Raw genomic sequence first — 20,610 nt, forward strand, 5'->3', positions numbered from 1 at the left:
CTCCTACGTGTGATTCTGCCATTTCCTAAAAATCTTGTTGTCATCAATATACAAATGGTGTAAAGAGAAAAAACTGGGAAAGAGCATTCCTGTTTTTCAAAACCTTAATACGAAAATAGCAAACGCATCCATTTCATTTACATTTCACTGGCTAAAATTTGGTTTTATGCCTATACTTAATTAAGAGGGAAATGCAGTCTTGCTGTGTCTCCAAGGACATAGGAAATATCTGCTAATTTTGTCAGCTTAAAACCTCCTATTCTAAAGGCCAAACATTCAAAACAAAATTGATTGAATTGAACTACCTTAACCATTCATCCAAGCTACTATATCTGACAGTGGTGGCAAGGCATATTTTGAGGTAGGATATGGTTGTCTTCCACTAATTCAGCCTTAAGATGAGGGATGAAGGCACATTCAAAAATCTCTTTATTTATAATCCCTTTTTGAACTTATTCATATTTTCAGCCCATGCTATTTCTAAAAGTAAAAGTTAAATAATGGAATTAAAATACTATCCAAGTAATATTTTTTGTTTTAAAATAATTTAATGTTGTTAGTGTACCTCTAAGTCTAATATTCTAGTATGGATGTACAAGTCCATGTGCTTCCCTGTGCCATCTCCCCCACACATAATTTATAATCTTATCAACTTTGATTCTATCAATTTCCCTCTTACCATACCATGGTCCTTCACAACTTGGAATTACATTTCCTTGAGGGACAGCAATCAGGACTAGATGCTGTTTCCCACATGTGGTTGCACCATGATTTTCTGAGGCATGATAAAAATGTTTTATGGTTTGTACTGACAACTTTTTTCTAGTGATGCCAGATTTCAATCAATGTTTATTGAAATGTCTCCCATGTTCACTGTTGCTTGAAACAGCTAAACAGTATTTTATTCCATTTTCTCTCTTATGAGTCCAGAAGTCTTCAGAAATACTATTTAGAGTCCTATAACTAGCAACCTTTTCATAATTGAGATCTACGTTTTCACCATATAACCATTTTTCCTAAAATTGCTCCCTCTCACACTTTAAACTTTTTCTTACTATCTTTTATTCTGGCTATGGACCCAATTCTTCTAAAAAGATAAAACTTGTTAATCTTCGTCAGAGATTCTTTTGCAAACCAGTTTGTCACTGGGCACTTCCAGATGAGCATTTTCTTCTTTTGAATTTTATCTGGCATCTATAAACCATTCTCTATCTGCACAGGTAAGGATCCAAGTAGAAGCTATCCAATCACTTGCATGACCAGAGAGAAAGAAAATTATTTTGGTAGATGCATGTATCACAATTATACTGTACCTAGTTTTTCTGGATTGCTGATATTGTCCTTTAGAATTTGGGTTGTATAATATAAAGATCACATCCCATTAAAAAAGTCTCACCATTTGCCTGTTCAAGGCTGCTTTTTCAAGTAATTATAATTTGCTATAAATGAAAATCTTCACTCTTGAGTGCAGTTTGAGGTGACTTTTATTTTAATTATACTTACTGTTATTCAAACTTCTCAGACTTGTGTAGGAACACTAACCATTGTCTTATGCAAAACACAACTGGAGTAAATTTACTTATAGCTACTTTTCTCATTCATTAGTAATTAAAATCTCATATCAGAGACTAAGCTTCATAAAACTATCACAAGCATGGGTATACACCAGTTAGCATACTATCTGGCCTTGTGGCAGGAATCAAATCAATATCTACAGAATCTCTTGTGCAAAGCTTAAGCAATAAAAGTGCTCACATGAATTCAGGTCTGCTTCCCTTTAAAGTTGGATTCCAGACGAAATAAATTTTATAAAGACTATAAGAAATGTATTAATATGGTAAAACTATTACTTCAAAACCCAATTTTAAAGGAGCTGTTGAGCACTGCTGATTATTTGGGGTCCTGAAACATATCTCACATAAGTGCTCCAAACAAAATATGATTTGTAATGTTTTTTAAAATGTGAAAAGCTGGATTTTGCAGACTGCTTGGTGCACTTCTGGTTGTTTCTCTTAAAAAAGTAGAAAAAAATCTACAATTTTGTAGTCCTTTGGTTTTATTTTCTGGGATAAAAAAGTATAGGCATAAATGTTTTTTCACAGTCCTCTTGAAGATATCCTTTAAAACAACATCAAATGGCTTAATTCATGTCTCTTGATTATCAGGATTCTTTGATATCACTGTCAGCCTTGATTAACTGGTTGAAAATTTCAGAGCAGAATAAGTAACTTTCATGAATATTTCCCCAATCCCTGAGAATCATAATCACCATAGGTATATTTTGTCCTTTCATCATACATCTCTGGAAAGTAGCCGTGTTCGTTCATTGTTAATAGGGCAAGGAGCAGTGTCATAGAGGGTTAATCCATGTAAAGTGGCTTCTACCCGTAAAGAAATTTTCTGGAACAGAAAAGAACGTTACATACAGAAGTTTGCTCCTTAAAGAAAGATCACATGTTCAATATTTTCTGAGGAATACCTTTTGGGATTAGGAATGTAAATCAATTCTAATGAGTAACAAGAGAGAGACAGCTGTTGTACTGCTGTAGTACCAACAGAAATGGGAAAAATAAGCTTCTTTCCTCAGAAGTTCCTTGGTGTTCTTTGGTTTCTATGAGGAATCGGTAAAACTAAATGTTGAGGATGGCCTATGTAAATGTAGGCAGAGTTGATAAAAGTTCTCTGAATTTCTGCAAATTCAGTTGTTTTACAACCCTATTTTCAAGACTGGACCTTGCTAACAAAACACTATTTCTCGAAACACAGAAACAATTCACCTGAGAAGTTCCTCTTCCAGCATCACTGCTTAAGAAGTTAATTTTCGAAAAGGCAAGAGTTGCTATAGAAAGCTTTCTTATTCCACCTGAAGGAGGTTTGACTGCATAAATCTAATTCTACATTTTCTTACCTGAAAATCACGAATATAAGTCAGGAAAAAACCGAAGAAGGAAAGTGACATAGACCATTCTGCTGCAGTAGTGATCATGTGAAGCACATAACCCTTAAGTGACAACAAAAAAAGAATAATTCTATGAAATTTCATTCAAATGATCTATAATTTTTCTCAAATAAAAAACCTGTAATATTTATAAACCAATCTGCGTTCTGAATATCAACCCCTGGTTTATTTAACATATCTCTAGAATTAAAGGCAGACATTAGAAATAGTCCTAAATGATCTATCATAGTTTCATCCACAGCAAATAAAATTTTCATTCGAATAACTAAGACAGGAGAACTTCTACTCTACAACCAAGAAGTTACTACCTTTCCCAAAGCCACGAGTCATTAAATGCCACTAAAAAAAGTTTAAGTAAACGATGTTCATGATAAACTTAGTGCTATTTTTTGAGCATTAAATAATATATGGATTCTAATTAGGAGAACCTAGTAAATTATTTCATTTAGTCATTCTCACAAACATGTCCTATCTAGGGCTGATTCTTTAAAAATAATTTAAAATAAAATGCCACCTGAGTGGTTTGTGAAAACAGATGGACTCATCTTATTACCTATTCAAGCATATGTCCCACCTCGCTTTTTCTCAGTATCAGAGATGCTATGTCCATTCAGATATCCACTATATTGGAACCCAAATGCAGAGTCCATAATAATAAACTTCCAGATAACAAAAAGTAGGAAAAGAAATTTTTTTCAATTCAGAAAACAAGTATTCTACTAATAAAAGATTTCAGTCAGGTATACTGCATACTATATCCACCTTTAGAGGAGTCAATTTCTGAGAAAACTCTTTGCCATCACAATTCTCTTCAGATTTTGAAAATGTTCACAGACCACAAAGTGACAGGAGAATGTGGATGGTTCTACATAAACTCTATCATTTATAGAAAATAATCCTAAGACATCACCGATTTTTCTACTGAAAAACTTTTATTGTTAGTAGTGAAATGAAAAATACATCAAAATCAACCAAAACAGTCATCTTTACTATAAAACTAAGTTTTATAGACTCTCAGTTCTTACTTTGTCCTCAGGATTCCAATGGAGTTTCTGTACTATATCAGCGCCAAAACTGCCACTGTACAAAAGTGATGAACAAGTCAGCACTGTAAAAAAAGTAAGTCAAGGAAGAATCTCAGGGAAGACCTGTAAGTTTAATTTAAAACAAAACAAAAATCTCTTTAAAGATATAAAAGGATTACACATACATTTGTTTCCAAGGTCCAAACCCATTTCTTGAAGACATCATGTTACATGGCAGTAGTAAAATTTAAAATGTGCCCAGAAGATTACTATGATGCATAGTCAATCCCTCTTTGCTCAATAATTCACTAGTTCTATCATAAGCTTTTGCTACATAATTGTTCTCAAGGAGGGCACTAACTAATCCTTCCTGTCTTTGAAGTAAGTATGATTAGGCTAGACATCATCTTTGTTTCTAGCTCAGTCACTAGGTCCCATGTAAAAATTCGAATTTCACGTTTCAAATTCTTTAATTTAGGGTTTACTAAACCCAAGAATATCACCCACAAAAGGCCTACTTATGATATGCCAACAATGTTCACTTAAGTTTTGTTATTCAATTCCAAGTGTAGCCACATTCTACAGCAAAGGATACTGCTAAATGCACTTACTCCACACCAGATAACCAACAGTAGTCTGATCCAGAAGACTTGTTTGCTGTGAATTTTGGGCTGCATTTGGTAGGAAAGGATAGTCTGAACAAACATGTATAATGAGCCCATGCCAAAGGTGAGCACAGCTCCACATACATGTACAGCAAAAAAGGTGGTTTTCTGAGAAGTAAAAGGAAGAAATAAGTAAATAAAAGAAACCCCAAACGCATCGACAACACAATATTTAAAAGCACAAGCCCAGCGATTTCAATAGGACATTCACTGAATGGAAAAGCTCTGCAGATTCTACAAATTATTTCCTGAAGTAATTTTCCCTCAGTACTCAGCATAAGCCTGAGAATTACAGTAATCCATATTACTTCATATGCTACTACTGAAAACATGATAGTAATTATTCATTTACACATTAAATAATAAATTTTAGAAATAAGTAAATTCCATAGTATACTAAATGGTGATATGGGTTATAGAAAGAGTAGAACAAGTTAAAGAAGACTAGGATGCTTGGGAATGCAGAGGGTAGGGAGTCTCAACTTAAACCTAATTAAAATCTAAATGCAATTTAAAGGCTCAAGAAATTAAAACATCCCCCCTTGTCTCTAGTTTGATTGGTTTTGATAAATTATACAATGAGGGATTACCATAAATTGTAGTTATCTTCTCCTTTACCTTACTCTTTGTTTTCACTTTTTAATTTTTTTCCTTTGCCTTACTCTTATCAGTATCCATTTACATTTTACTCTATATGTCCCTGTTTAAAAGTGATGACAGTAGTTCACCAAAAATTCTACTATCAAAGGCCTTTGGTTGAACTGTATTTTTCTAAACTGATGCTGTCTGTATGTCATTTGCTTGAGAAGGTACTATGCAGCACTTGGTAAAGAGGGTATGACGAAGGTAACAGGAGAAAAGAGGTTAGGTTAGGGGTTGGTTCCCTCCTTCTACAATCAACTGTGCTAATTCACATAGAGTCCACTTTTTTAGTTGAAGGTGCAAGAAATTTCTAGTATAAAGAAATAAAAGGTTATAAAGCAGAAACTAACACACCATTGTAAAGCAATTATACCCCAATAAAGATGTTAAAAAAAAAAAAGAAAGAAAAGGTAACAATTTATTTGCCAATGGCATTGGTTTCCTTTTGGAGAGAGAAAGTGCTACTTTGATAAGGTTTGGGGTGTTTTAACTGGCAATAAGTTATGAGCATTGGGAAGGGGAAAAAAGTCATTGTTACTACCACTCTGGGTAACAAAGAAAAAAAAACATTCAGCACCCATAAAACATAATACAAAATGGTAATATCTTCTTGGTTCATGTGAATTTACCTATATATATAGATATATGGATAAAGGCTGCAAAAAATGAAACTGACTATTTTAGGGCTAAGAGCAAGAACATGGGTGAATTTTTCTCCTTAAAAATATTCTCGTATATATCTGTCGACTGAAGAGAAAAAAAAACACAACCTAGAAGTTGAGAATTATATTTTATTTGGCAGACTTTCTGAAGACTTCAAGCCCAAGAGGCATCCTCTCACATGGCTCTAAGGGACTGCTTCAAGACAAAAGGGAGGAGCCAGGACATATAGGAGTTTTATAACAAAGAAGATTACTGTTAATTAAAGAAAACCAGGTATCTCAAATTAATTTTGTGCTTTTCTGTTTGGGAAGATGCAAGAGTCGGGGCTCACTGAAATCATTCCATTGATAAGCACCTTAGCTGTCTAGGGCCAGTATCCAGCCCCATCCTGAGTCCCCTCAGGGTGCACCGTTGGTGGGTGGCTGCAGGCCACCCATCTGTCTCCATCCTGAGTTTCCTCAGGGCTCACTGCCCGGGTGGCTGTAGTGGTTTGATGGCTGCAATACCCTTTGTTTACTAAAATGGCAGGCAATGTTTTTCATTCATATATTGATGAAGCTAAGTACAGATATAGCCTGACCAATGCCCACATGTGATCAGTACACAGTTCCATCAACAAAATCCTGTAGTTAAAAAGAAAAATAAAGAATGGAGAGCATTTACTACTGTATTTTTATAATCAAAAGAGAGGTATATAAAACTGGTTTTAACTGCCCAGCACTTCTGCTTAATCCACTCAATTTTGTCATTTTGGAGACTAGGAAAACAGAAAAAGATCTTGAAACGGGCAAGAGATTATTCTTTCAATGGAATATTAGAGCCTCTGGGAATGGTTCTACAGAAGTGTGAATTTTACTTGTCTTTGATTAGGCTATTTTGCAGAGAGACCTTGTACAATGATGGATATCATGTGTCTAGACAAAAGTTAACTTATTGAAAATGCATAATAACACAAATAATCCATATGAATAGAAATGCATATTGTGTCCTATTGAATGAAACTGACTATCACTCTGTGAATAATGACCAGTTTTGCTAGCTTTGCATCTATCTGTAAATTCATTTGAGCATTCCTTATCTGACTATAAATGTGTGGTACTTTGATTTCTCTTTTGAAGTGGTTTGTATTACCTACTATTCCTCTCATTAATAAATTAAATACAATCTTTGACATGTACAAAAGTCACGATTTTATCTTCTTTAAAAATATATCATTTAACAAAGACAAAAATGTATTCTTTGACAAAGAGAAATTACAGAGATATGTGTGGTCAGGGGCAAATGTTTGCTATAGAACTTAAAAACTATGTATTGAGTGGCCTGTAATCTTCACCTAAAAGCAGTTAATGAAATTTAAGAACTAATCTTTATTCCTTCCAAAGTCTCCATGAGGATAAATTTTCTAGGAAGGGAGAATGCCATGTGACAACAGAGGCATAAATTATAGAGTTATGCTGCCACAAGCCAAGAAATGTCAAGAATTACTAGAAGCTGGGAGAGAGACATGGAATAGATTCTCCCTCTGAGCCCCCAAAAGGGAACCAACCCTACCAACACCTTGATATCAGATTTCTGGCCTCCTGGACTCTGAGAGAATAGATTTCTGTTATTTTTAAGCCACCCAAATTGTAGTATTTTGTTATGACAGCCCTAGAAAATTAACATAGATTTCTGCCTAGTTATCCCTTTCAAGTTTCCTTGAGGATGAATATCCTAGTGCCAACTAAAGAATGTCACTCGCCATCTGGCCCTACAAGGATTGAGTCATTAGCCACAGTAGTCATTGACCTTCAACATACTCTGAAAGGAGCTCAGGGCAGAGATCAGGAATGAGGCACTCTGCTCTGTGGAAAGTGGCAGAACAGGCCTTCAGACAGTTAGATGTTTTCAGGAGACAATTTTATGAACCCAATTTCTTGCATCTTCCCATACTTAGAAAAGCACTAAAATCATTAACTAAGATATCTGTGCCTTGTGACTAGCAGAGACCTTCTACTGAGATGTGTGTTTGACAGCACGTACCCTTTCTCCAATAACACATATATGCTGACCTCCCCCCTTAACCTCTTTGGACCAGTCTCTCAGAGCTATCTCAGAGGCTACCTCCGGGCTATCGTCCTCAGTAAGTCCCCAGATAAAACTGCAACTCACATCCCTCTCGTTGTACGTTTTTATTTCAGTAGACATTAGGAAGGGAAATATTCCTAGGCACTGAGGACACATATTTGTTTTGCTGCATGTTTTTTTTCCTTGTGGCTGTGCGGCTTGCAGGATCTTAGTTCCCCGACCAGGGACTGAACCCGGGCCCTCAGCAGTGAAAGTGCGGAGTCATAACCACTGGGTCCCCAGGGAAGTCCCTTGCTGCGTGTTTTTATATACACTTGTTTTCAAAGAAATATGTATTTTTTTAAGTCAGCGTTTTTGTGCTAAGTACTATGTTAGGTGCTGGATATACAATGGTGAACAAAACCACTGAGCTATAATTAGTGGAAATATATCAACTAAAAATTTTTTAAATAAATCTAAAAAACATAGATAAAAAATTAGACTATAAGAAGTGCTGCACAGAATTAGTTTCCAGAGGCTTGGAGAACACAAAGAAAGAAAACCTGAAATATATAGGAGGAAATCTATTGACAAAAAAAGACGACTTCCCTGAGGAAATAGTCTGCCTACATCTATTTAGGCTTGGGGCTGTGGAATGTGCAACAGAAGAAACAATGTATGAAACAGAGTAAACCGGTCTTATTTAAGGAACACAGACCCGTGTTATGTACAATATTTGGAGGGGAATGATGTAGAATGAGGCCAGACAGTAGCCAGATCACAAAAGACCTCTGAGTTAATTAAGCAGTTTGGCAGTTTAACAAATTATTTTTTGCTCTCTTGATTCTATCTCTTTTCATGTGACCTTGGACCTGTGAGCTTTAAACAGCAGTACAAGGAAACAGAATGAGGTGTACATATATTTCCAAAAGATTACTTTGGCTGAGGCATCAAATTAAAGGGAGGTAACAGTGAATGCAGAGGAACTATTAGGGAGGCTAGGGCAGTAATCCAGAGGAGAGGTGATGAAATCTAAACTGGTTGAGAAGGAGATGGTAGAGACAATAGAAATGAAAATAGAGAGAAGCAGATGTTTTCAAGAAATATTTAAGAGATAAAACCAACAAGTCCCTACTTTAAAACAAAGTGCTTGCCTCTCTTCCAAGTTAAGCTCTCTAACTGTAAACCATTTATAGACCTGGTTTGTGTACAATTTTTCCATGTATGAATCAACTAGAGTTTGTCTCTGCAAGAGAGAAGTGGGGACAGGAGAAAGAGACAATGCATTCACCACTTTAAATAAGCAGTGAAAGTTTACATTAGAAAGGAAGGAAGGAGAACTGTTTGATATGTAGGTAATGCTACAGGGTCTGCTTATAAATAGGGTCCAGCAATAATTTGCAATGGGTGCTATTAGGAACTGCCATTGGAATTTACTGGACTGTGTAAAAAAGTATCAGTTACTAACAGGAGTAGTATGCTATATGTGGAGGTCACTTTGGAATCCATTTTTACCACACAGTCATGAGAGATATTGTTAAACTGATCAAGGGATAACTGGAGCAAAGAATCACTATGCATATACTAAAAACCTCCAAGTGCATTTTTTAAACACTGAGCTATACAAACTGATTAGGGAAGGCAGGGCCCTATTTGTGGTAGACAGCTAGCTAGTTGTCCACAAAAGTTTTTGTGTCCCTTCCATAGTATAGAGTTGCCCTGGGAACTGATGCCCAGCAAGATTACATTTCCCAGCCCCTCTTATATCTAGCAAAAAGGAATGTCAGTGGAATGATGCGAGTCATTGCCAGGTCCAAGTTTCTAAGAAGTAGGGGTGAATTGTGCATGTTCTCTTTGACTGTTTCAGGCAGCTAGATGCAGAAGACCACAGAGTTTTAGGGAATTGCAGGGCGCAAAGATGGACAGTGTCTGGGCCTTAAATCACCATGGGAGGAAGGCCATCTATCAACCAAAAATACCTGCACTGGATGCATGTATGTAAGAAATAAACTTCAATTGTGCTGTATGTGTATGGCTGATTCATTTTGTTGTGCAGTGGCGGCTAACACAACATTATAAAGCAACCATACTCCAATAAAAATTAAACAAACTTCAATTGTGTTAAGCCACTGAAATTTTGGACTTTGTTATAGCAGCAAGCATTACCCTAATATCCACTTGAATTATACTTATAGAGTTTACTAGTATTAACCATTACTAAAAAACTGAAAAAGAGGAGCATTCAATCAGAAGCATTATAGGAATGGAGAACCTTGAATAAAAAAGAGAGATGGAATATGCCTTTATACATGTATTTGTATGATGAGGGTGTGTCTGTATGTCTGGATAGTTACTAGATGTCGAAACAGGTTACCAAATGTACAGACTGAAACTCTAAAGGCTGCAGGGATTAATAAAAAAAGCACCATATGCTTAGGATGCAGCTGGTATTACCAAAGACTCCTCTGAAAGAACGTCAGTAGAAAGGAACGTGGAGACTTTACAAATATTTGCTGAAGGCTGACTGCTACCTTAACATAAAGAATTCCCTGAGAAAAAAACTGGAAAAGCTACAGCTCCTCCCTTGACTTCCTCATTTAAGTGGCTGGGCACCTAGGGATGCAGGCAATAAACAGGAACATCTAAACAAGAATATAAAAGAGGTAAATGAGTGTAACTTGTTAGGCATAATAAAAAAAGAGTTTAAGTCTGTAATTGTGTCACTTATAATTTATGTCAATTCTCTCTGGTCTTAGAGTAATCTCCAACTAAGTAGTAATAAAGAATCTAGTAAGTAAAGAGTCCCGAGGATCTTTAAAAAGTTATAATAATTTGTATTTGTTCAGAAGATTACTGAGAATGAATTTTTCTAATTTCTAAGAGGGTCAAGTAATTTAAAGGCAGTGGATTCCATTTTGTTAAGGCAAAAAACAATAACTACATGTAACTGAATCTTTCAGGTTTTCTTTCTTAGCATGTATTTTTATGTACTTCAGGAAAATACCTGTGCTGAGCTAAAACACAAACCTGGAAGTTTGCCACAATAGAAAGTCCTAAACAACTCAGTAATCCAAGTACAAGGCCAGCCTTGTTTAATTTGATGATACGACTCTCTTCAGGATTCAGAGCATGAACTTGCTTATAACGAACATAAATGGTCGCAATGCCTGGGAAGAGATAATTGGAAAAACAACAAAGTAATAAATAACTAAGGAATAAAGTTGCCAATAAAGAGCTCACAAAGGTCACGGCTATCCAGAAACATAGAGTTTCCTTTTAAAGCTAATCTGATAAAAGAAAAAACAATAAAAAACAAACAAACAAAAAAAAAAAACGGCTGTAGATTTTAAAGAACTTTTAAGGTTGCATTGTGAAACTACTGCTACCTCTGTGTGACTGAGCAAGTCGTTTGCCTCCCGTAGCCCTCATATTAAAAATATTTAGGAAAGGGCTTCCCTGGCGGCACAGTGGTTAAGAATCTGCCTGCCAATGCAGGGGACACAGGTTGGAGCCCTGGTCTGGGAAGATCCCACATGCCACGGAGCAACTAAGCCTGTGTGCCACAACTACTGAGCCTGTGCTCTAGAACCCACGAGCCACAACTACTGAGCCCGCATGCCACAACTACCGAAGCCTGTGCACCTAGAGCCCATGCTCCTCAGCAAGAGAAGCCACCGCAATGAGAAGCCTGCGTACCACAATGAAGAGTAGCCTCCGCTCGCCGCAACTAGAGAAAGCCCACGCGCAGCAACGAAGACCCAATGCAGCCAAAAATAAATAAATAAATTTATTTATTTATTTTTTAAAAATTTAGCAAAAATTTAAGAGATTAAGTTTGATGTTTTCTGAAAATCTCTAGAAATAAATTTTACATAAAGCACAAAATATTCTATATGATTAGCATTAAAGTCTAAAGTAATTAGTTCTAGAACACGTATAAAATGAAAGGCAAAAAACACCAAAGGATTATTTGCCTTGCTCCCATTTCATTTTATTTCAAATTACTACAACTTGGCTCAATCAGATATAGCAGTCAGTTACACAGAAAAATAAAACCCACTTGACTGTCCTTAATGGTTAAGAATCATTTTTTTAACTTCAATGTTTGACCTGACCAAATAATAAACATCATATGGAAAAATGCAAACATTTTAAACAATCACGATTGATGGAAGAAGTATTATTTTAGTAAACCATTAATAAAAAAATTGGTTCAGGGACTTCCCTGGTTGTGCAGTGGTTAAGAATACACCTGCCAATGCAGGGGACACGGGTTCCATCCCTGGTCTGGGAAGATCTCACATTCCGTGGAGCAACTAAGCCTGTGTGCCACAACTATGGAGCCTGAGTGCCACAGCTACTGAAGCCCATGTGCCTCAAGCCCAGGCTCAGCAACAAGAGCAGCCACAGCAGTGAGAAGCCCGCGCACCGCAACAAAGAGTAGCCCCCACTAGCCGCAACTAGAGAAAGCCCGCGTGCAGCAACGAAGATCTAACACAGCCAAAATTAAATAAATAAATTAATTAATTTCAAAAAATAATGAACAGGAATGTAAAATACTGTAGTAGAACTCAATTTCTTTGGCATTAGAATATCACTCAAAAATCAAAACATGGTTCCACAGCTATTCTCAAACTTCTGAAGTGTTTATCTTAAAGGAATTTTGTTGGGGTCAGCTGTGGTCAGTGTGTTTACAGCTCTTTGTCCTTTATTGGTTGCTTAAGAAATCCACTTAGGGCCTCAAGGAATATTTGGTTATACTTTACAACCTCTATAAGCAAGTATATTTGGTTATACTTTACAAGTTCTATTTCTATAGTAGTCAAATAGCCTTATAGGTATTTTTAAAAGATTTCCATAATTTAGCATTTCTAGAAATTATTTTTACTTTAAAAGAAACATATCTGTGATCAATGATTTAGTGATAACATTCCTTCAATTGTAACTAGAAAGTAAAATAAATAACCCAACAGTGTTGAAAGAAGAAAAGGGCAGTTCAGCTATTAATTTTGATTGTTAAAACCACTCTCACTACTTACATAAAACTGCAGCAATATTTAACATTGCCCCAAACAAGCATTTTTCTGGAGCTACTGTACCAGTGTCACTGAAAGAAAAAAAAAAAGGTATGAGGATTTCTCATATTAGATTTAGTATACACATGTATTTCTTCTAAGGGATAAGAAACAAAAGGGGTTATTTCAAATCCTTTATCTTTTTATAAATCTATGAGCTCAACTCTTACATAATTTTATAAGAACATGATAATTTGAGCTCGCAATACCTGCCTTGTTCACTTTTTTCTTATATCACTTAAGGTTATTTCTTTTTCACATAATAGAAATCACTGTGAATTGATAAAAAAGCTATCCTTATTATGTTAAGGCTGCGTTATTAACTTACACCAGTCAGGCGGCACGTTTACCTGTCTCACCTGAATATTCCCTAAACACCAAAGGACCTTTCATGATTCTTTTGGCATCTGTTATTTCTGCCTATAATTCAATTAACACCCAATCGTTTCCTGATTAATTTAAAAAAATATTTATCAAGCACCTACCAGCATTGTCAGACAGCATTTTAGGGACAGGAACACAGTGGTAAGTACAAGAGACCAAGCCCTTACCCTTCTAGAGATTCCACTCAAGACAGCCTTGCTGACTCACACAGCTCTCAGTCCAGACTTCTATGAAAATCACAGATCACGCTGTGCTGCAATGTGTCTGTTACATGCCTGTCTTTCAGCGCAGGGTGAAACGCATAGATCTTGATTAATAGCCCACCATTTACTACTAACTGGGGAACCTTGAGAACATTCTTTTATATACCTAAGATGGTTCCCTATCTATGAAATGGGGCTATCAATTCCCTCCCAGCCTCATCAGATCAACGTGAGGAAACAAAACTGCGGTCGTGCATGTGAAGTGTCTAGCACAGCAGCAGACACACAAGAGACACCCAGTAAATGTTAGTTCCTTCCCCTTCTCTCAAACTACTGAAAAGATTAAAAAGACAAAGTCTTTAGCCTCAAATTGAAGTACTATAGGAAAGAGGTAAGAAGGATCTCAACTCAGACAATGTAATAGGAATAAAAAAGAAATAGAAAGTCATATCCGCTAAGGAATCAATAAGATTTGGCGAACATTTGGATTAGGTTTGGGAAAAGTAAAGCATCAAATATGAATTCTAAGGATTGCTCCTTCCCACTCTAAAATGTTTCTTCAGACACAAAAGATTTTGTTACTCTTTGATCATCTTCAGGGAGTGGGGATTATGTTTCGTTGTTGTTGTTCCTTCTACCTTTCAAGTTTTCAAGAATAATGCCTATGTATTATTCTTATAATCAGAAAAAAAATCCATAATTTTAACAGTCATATTCCAAATGATGCTCCTGTTTTGGATTACCCCATAAGTAAATAACAGCACGCACTTCCAAGATGGCTGGCTAAGTGTGCTCTGGATCGGAATGACAAACTGGCCTATAAGTGAAAACACCCATCAGCATCGCACTTCAACCCAGTAGTCATCAAACTATTTTGATCACACACCGTCAAAAAAAAAATTGTCTGGCATCATTATATGTTATTTATCATATTATTATACATATATTAAATATAAGTTTAAATAGGTTTTTTTTTTTTTGGCCGCACCGAGTGGCTTGTGGGATTTTAGTTCCCTGACCAGGGATTGAACTCAGGCCCTCAGCAGTGAGAGTGTGGAGTCCTAACCACTAGACTGTCAGGGAATTCCCAAATGTAAGTTTAAATATTTTGAAATAAAAAATACATAGAAGTTCTAAAAAATTCTTATGCCCCAGTGGCTAGCCTCATGCACCCTACTTGAGCATTCACTACTTGAACTAAGAGAACACCTGAAGCACACTTGCAGTGGAATTGTCTTTGAATTGTGAATTGTCTTTGAAGTGAAATTTATATTTGGTTATGTCTTTTGGGGACTTTAATAATTAAGCCTTTTAGGTAGGGTCTATGAACTGAAAGGAATTCTGCAGAGTATCTAGTCTAACTCAACCATTGAATTTAAATATATTAGAATGTTGGAGAAAGTTCCCCGTGCAACAATACTAAGTTCATTTGCAAAAAAGTTAAAAGGTAGAAGGACAGAGACAGAAAAGGAAGTGCCTGGGGTCATATCGATCAGAGAATCACATGCAGTACCATTAGAGAACTGAAAGTGAAAAAGAACTCAAACAGACAAGTTCTCTAAGGGGAAATAAAAATGCTGAAGGACGCTCAGGAATATGTATGCTCTCCTGGAGTTACTAAAGAATGAACTGGCTCCTTAAGCTGCATGTCCCTCTAGCAGAGTGGTAAACAGAGGTGACTACTTATCAAAATTATTCCTAGAACTGGAAACTTAAATTCTAAAATATCTTTGGATTTTGTAAATCTTCCCAAAGTGGACTCAATTTGTTGGTGTCCTTTGTGCTACGCCATACCATAGTGGTAACAACAAATGTAATGGCAATGCCCTGACCTCTTCTTGACATTTAAAAAAGATAAATTTAGCCTTTTGGTTTATCATCCTTTAAAAGTTCACTATTTTCTGTGTTGGAAAGGTTATTTTTCAGAAGGTAAACAAATAAATAAATGAAACAACTACAACAAACAACAAAACAAACCAAACTCTGGAAGGAAATCAACCAAACCATTTATCACCTCTGGAAGGGCAGGAACTAGAGGGAGGCTGGAAGAGTCTTTCACTTTTTATTTTTATAATCACTCTAATAGTGTTTAAAATTTGTTATAATAAGCACATATTGCCTTTATAATTGGGGGGGGGAAGAGGGTTATGGACATAGCACATGCAATTGAGTACCCATACTTACATCATGAGTAGTTTTGAAATTTCAAAACTATTATCAATAAATTTAGATACTTAATGTGTCAGAAAGATCTAGGCAACATGTCATAGATCAGCTCGGTGCTTTGTGACCGCCAGGACGGGTGGGATAGGGAGGGTGGGAGGGAGGGAGATGCAAGAGGGAAGAGATATGGGAACATATGTATATGTATAACTGATTCACTTTGTTATAAAGCAGAAACTAACACACCATTGTAAAGCAATTATACTCCAATAAAGATGTTAAAAAAAAAAAAAAGAGTAAGAGCACAGTCTCTAGAATCTGAATCTTGGTTCCATTAATTACTGAGTCATGTGCCCTTGGACAAACAACTTCATCTCCCTGGACCTTATTTCCTCCTCTACCAACTGGGGGTGATAGTTTCTGCCTCAAAGGGTGGCTGTAAGGATTCAATTATTTAAGACCTGAAGAATGCTCAGAACATTACCTTGTACACAGTAAGTGGATCAATTAATGTTTGTCATTACCATTATTTTTTAATATTATTATCGTTGCTCTAGCATTTTTTAATGGTAAGGGGAGAATAATTCCAATTCTATCTTCTGAGACCTCAAACAGTTATTTGGAAGACAAGGCACTGAGGTGTCACAATTCACTAACTGAACCTTAGCCCTCTGTCTCCACATTTCTCTATCACATAGAAAGAGGCAAATACAACTTCCTTTTTATGTTCCTTTCACTGTTGTAATATCAAACATAAAAGTTGAATTTTAAAATGTTAAAATTGAATGTTGGGTTCAATGTTAAAATATGAATGAGACATACCATTCTCCATAAAAGAATACATTTCACTGACCTGATATAAGGCAAAACAGGGTCAACATGGTGAAGTGTTATAGCAGTGATATATGAAAATATGAAAGCAGCAGCCGTCCAAATTACAAGGGCTGAAGGAAGGAAACTGAGCCCTTGCTGAAACCACCACATCTCAAACACGTCTCCTGAAGCAGAGAAAAACAAATTAGAAAAGATTATTCACGCGTATTTCATCTATTCTACTTTAGCCATCCCATCCCACAACCTTGTACTTATCATCCTCAGCTGTTTCACTTCTCATCGGCCCCCACAACATCTACTGACACCTGCTCTCCTTCGGTTTCTCAGTTAATGGAACCAAGATTCACCCACTTGCCATATCTAGACACTATCTTTCTCCCCCATCTTTCCACACGTAACCAAGTACCAAAGACTGTTTATTCCACCTCCTAAATTTCCTCAAATCTACCCGTTCCCTCCATCTTCACTGCCACTACCCTACTTAAACCACCATCATTTCTTGACCAGATAATTATTATAACCACCTAGACTTGACTTTAAAATCAGAATGAACCTTCTAATTCTAAAATACCAACCTGACCACTTTATTCTCCTCCAAAGAACCTTTTAGTGCCTCCCGTATGCCCTTATAAATTGTCCTTCCTCCTTAACATGTCTATAAGGTCTTTTTTGTTGTCCAATCTCTATTTAACCTTTCTGTATTCCTCTCCCGCCAGTTCTGTCTGCTCCTAGTTCCTTGCCCTAGCTATCATCATCTTCATCATCATTACAAAAGCACAGTGTTTACTGTGTCAGCAAGGCTACTAAACACCTTAAATACATGATCTCATTTACTCCTCACAACAGAATTATAGAGGTTAAGAGAATTGCCCAAGGTCATAGGGCTGCAGTAGAGACAAGACTCAAACTCAGGCAGTTCCAGTCTAACACCAATCACCATGCTATACTGCCGCAGAAAACTTCTTTCAGATCGTCAAGTGTGTCATGCCCTCTTGTGCACCTTTGAAACTTGGTGCACGTTGTTTTGCCTGGATGACTAGACTACTATGGTGTCACCCCTCCTGCCCCACTACCACCAGTTAACTGCTATACATTTTCAAGCCTCAGCTCTTCTAGCTTCCGCTGTGTACCTGCTTTGTTCCCAACAGCAGGCTCACTTTCCCAACCAGGTCATTCATCACACTTAACTGTTACTCGCTTGTTTGGTTTTATCTTCCTCAATAAACTTGAAAGGGCCTACATATACACATACCACTTATCACCATTTCCTCCCTTAAATTCCAGACTGACAATGTTAATAAGTAATAAGAGGTCAATAATATGAATTAGAAAATATTAATGTATTTTCATGCATTTAATTAAAAAGAATAAATACAGAAATATTTTCAAATTATAAGAAATTACTCCTACACATGTGAAAATAATTTCGTATTTGGAGGAGTATTTTTTCATAGTGTGATGGACTGAAATTTAGTATTTCCCAAGGACTCTGTAAAAACTTACAATTCTAATCTCCACAATCCTCCAATGTGCTCAGCTTCCTCATCTCAGACTGACCTTCCAGATAATAAAACCTCAGCCATTTGTGACTTGTACTTGTCATTTACTCTGATCATCTGACTTGCTGCTAAAATATGTACATTTAAATCTTGCCAAATAAGTTTCTTTTCCTTTATCCCTAAAGTCACCATTATACACTTGATTTGAGTAATTTCCTGTCTGAATTGTCATAATCTCCTCTTTTCCGTTTGTTTTTTTTTTCCTGTCAGCCCTTAACATTCCATCAATTTTACTCTTCTGTTTAGCTAATTATGACAGTTCCTTGCCAAGTTCCTATAGGACTTTCCCCAACATAAGTTTCTGGGACAATAATTCTCAATTTCAATAAATTTTGATTAACTTCTAAAATCTTTCATGTTTCTCCTTTCATCTCTTTAAATGTTATTTTGTTTTTGTTTGTTGTTGTTTTTGTTTTTGTTTTTGCAGTATGCGGGCCTCTCACTGCTGTGGCCTCTCTCATTGCGGAGCACAGGCTCCACACGCGCAGGCTCAGCGGCGATGGCTCACGGGCCCAGCCGCTCTGTGGCATGTGGGATCTTCCTGGACCCGGGCACAAACCCGTGTCCCCTGCATCAGCAGGCGGACTCTCAACCACTGCGCCACCAGGGAAGCCCTGTTTCTGATAAATTCGATTCTAAAATCTTTAGGAGTCTAGTTCCTTATTTGTTGGTTCTGCCAGCCCTTGTACATGTGTTTTTCTGTTTTTGACTATGAGCTCCTGTTTGGATGATCTTAACTGGGAGTATTCTAAGAGGCTTAGATTAAGGGTGAATCATTCCAGGGAGGGTCTGTATTTACTTTTGCCAAGCACTCTGGCACATTATGAACCCGGGCCGACTTTTAATTTCTTGGCTTCCAGGTTTTTTAGACCATGTAGATAAGTAAATTTGAACCATGAATCTGAGTGATGACAGGCCCTGTAGTTTCAAGTTCTTATGTGGTATCTTTATTCCCCCACCTGGAGCTGTGGTGAAAATGAACAAATTTCTTTGTGATCCCCCTTTGCCAGGAAGGAGATATTTTTCCTAGCCCACCTTTCATTGAGTGTATAGATTTTTGAGCGTCCTGGCTTTGGGGGGAGGTGGTTCTCCAAGGCCATGAGTTGTACAATTTCAAGTAGAAATATTTACATTTTACTTTTTATGGAAAAGTCATCCCCTGACACACAGGCATCATCTACACAAACTGTATCATGTGAATAGTGTCTCTGGAAGTTGTACACCTGGGAGGTCAAAGGGGTATGAATTCTATCTCTCTACCTTGGGTGGTGAGCAGGGGGAGCTTATCATTTACCTTTGATTGTACTTTACTTCAAAGGCCCCAAAAGAGACACACTACTGGTTTACTACTCTGGTGTCAGCTCTCTTCGACTTATTAGTCCTGAGAATTTGTTTCTTTCCTACGTGAACTGCTATGCATTTACAAGGCTAATATATTCAGCATTTCGGTGTTTTGGCAAAAGGGATTTTCAAGACATTTTGTCCACCCCATTGCTAGAAGTATGACCTCTTTTTTTTAAAACAAAGAAACAAACACTACAACTCCCAGAATTCTGTGGGTCGCATTAGTCCCAGGTATGTTGGAAGGAATGGTCCCAGCCAGGTTCCAGAATAGTAGATAATGTCAGAGAAGAGAGTAGGAGTGGTAGAGATAGATGTCGGAGGATTTCACTGGAGGGACAAGTAGGCGATGGTTCATTTCAAAGTTGGGGGAAAGCACTGTCTTCCTCTAGGGAGAATGGGAGAGCCTATTTTATTTTATTTTACTTTTTTTGGCCACCCCACACAGCTCACGGGGATCTCAGTTCCCCGACCAGGGATTAAACCTGGCCACAGCAGTGAAAGCCGGGTATTCTAACCATGAGGCAACCAGGGAATTCCCACATGACCTCTTCCTTTAATTGTTTTTTCATGTCCAAATCCTTCCTATTCTTCAAAATCAAGCTGAAATACCATCTTCCACACACAACCTTCCCTAATCCCTTTGCATCTGGAAATAAACACCCCTTCCTCTGAGAACATTTGATTTGCACATCTCTTACAGCTCAATATCTTCTAGAGTATAAAAGTTTGGGAGGGTGTCTGAAGTGGATAAAATCCTTGGTGAGGGATTTCACTTCTCTGCCCAAGCAGAGAAGAGGGACTTGCTCACAAAAATTACTCAATAACCCAAACCAAGTTCTCGTAAACCCCAAAAAGGTTCATTATTTTTCCATTTCAGTACAGGAGACCCCCAACTTAACGACAGTTCAACTTAGAATTTTTCCACTTTATGACGATGCAAAAGCAATAAACATTTAATCGAAACCTTACTTTGAATTTTGACCTTTTCCCAGGCTAGTGATATGCAGTACAATATTCTTGTGACAGCGAGATGCAGCTCCCAGGCAGA

The 20,610-nt window shown here is 37.0% G+C and overlaps 1 protein-coding gene across 1 annotated transcript; it reads right to left on the bottom strand.

Moving 5' to 3' along the window:
- Window positions 1-1,416: 1,416 nt before the first annotated feature.
- Window positions 1,417-16,817, bottom strand: DRAM2 (DNA damage regulated autophagy modulator 2). The gene is made up of 7 exons (XM_065886319.1): window positions 16,679-16,817; window positions 13,040-13,107; window positions 11,028-11,167; window positions 4,580-4,757; window positions 3,985-4,067; window positions 2,909-3,001; window positions 1,417-2,400 (listed from the first exon to the last, which is right to left on the bottom strand). Exons 1-7 carry the CDS (start codon window positions 16,807-16,809, stop codon window positions 2,293-2,295), a joined length of 801 nt encoding a protein of 266 aa, XP_065742391.1. The 5' UTR covers window positions 16,810-16,817; the 3' UTR covers window positions 1,417-2,292.
- Window positions 16,818-20,610: the final 3,793 nt, after the last annotated feature.

The sequence above is a fragment of the Phocoena phocoena genome, chromosome 1 (genome assembly GCF_963924675.1).
Source record: "Phocoena phocoena chromosome 1, mPhoPho1.1, whole genome shotgun sequence".
Lineage (NCBI taxonomy): Eukaryota > Metazoa > Chordata > Mammalia > Artiodactyla > Phocoenidae > Phocoena > Phocoena phocoena.

Bases quoted from the DNA above. Each gene is read 5' to 3' on its own strand.
- DRAM2 (XM_065886319.1), bottom strand. From the start codon at position 16,809: ATGTGGTGGTTTCAGCAAGGGCTCAGTTTCCTTCCTTCAGCCCTTGTA. The intron at 11,168-13,039 runs GTAAGTAGTGAG...ATCTCTTCCCAG, and splicing joins AAATATTGCTGCAGTTTTAT to GCATTGCGACCATTTATGTT. The intron at 2,401-2,908 runs GTAAGAAAATGT...TTTCTGTTCCAG, and splicing joins CTTATATTCGTGATTTTCAG to AAAATTTCTTTACGGGTAGA.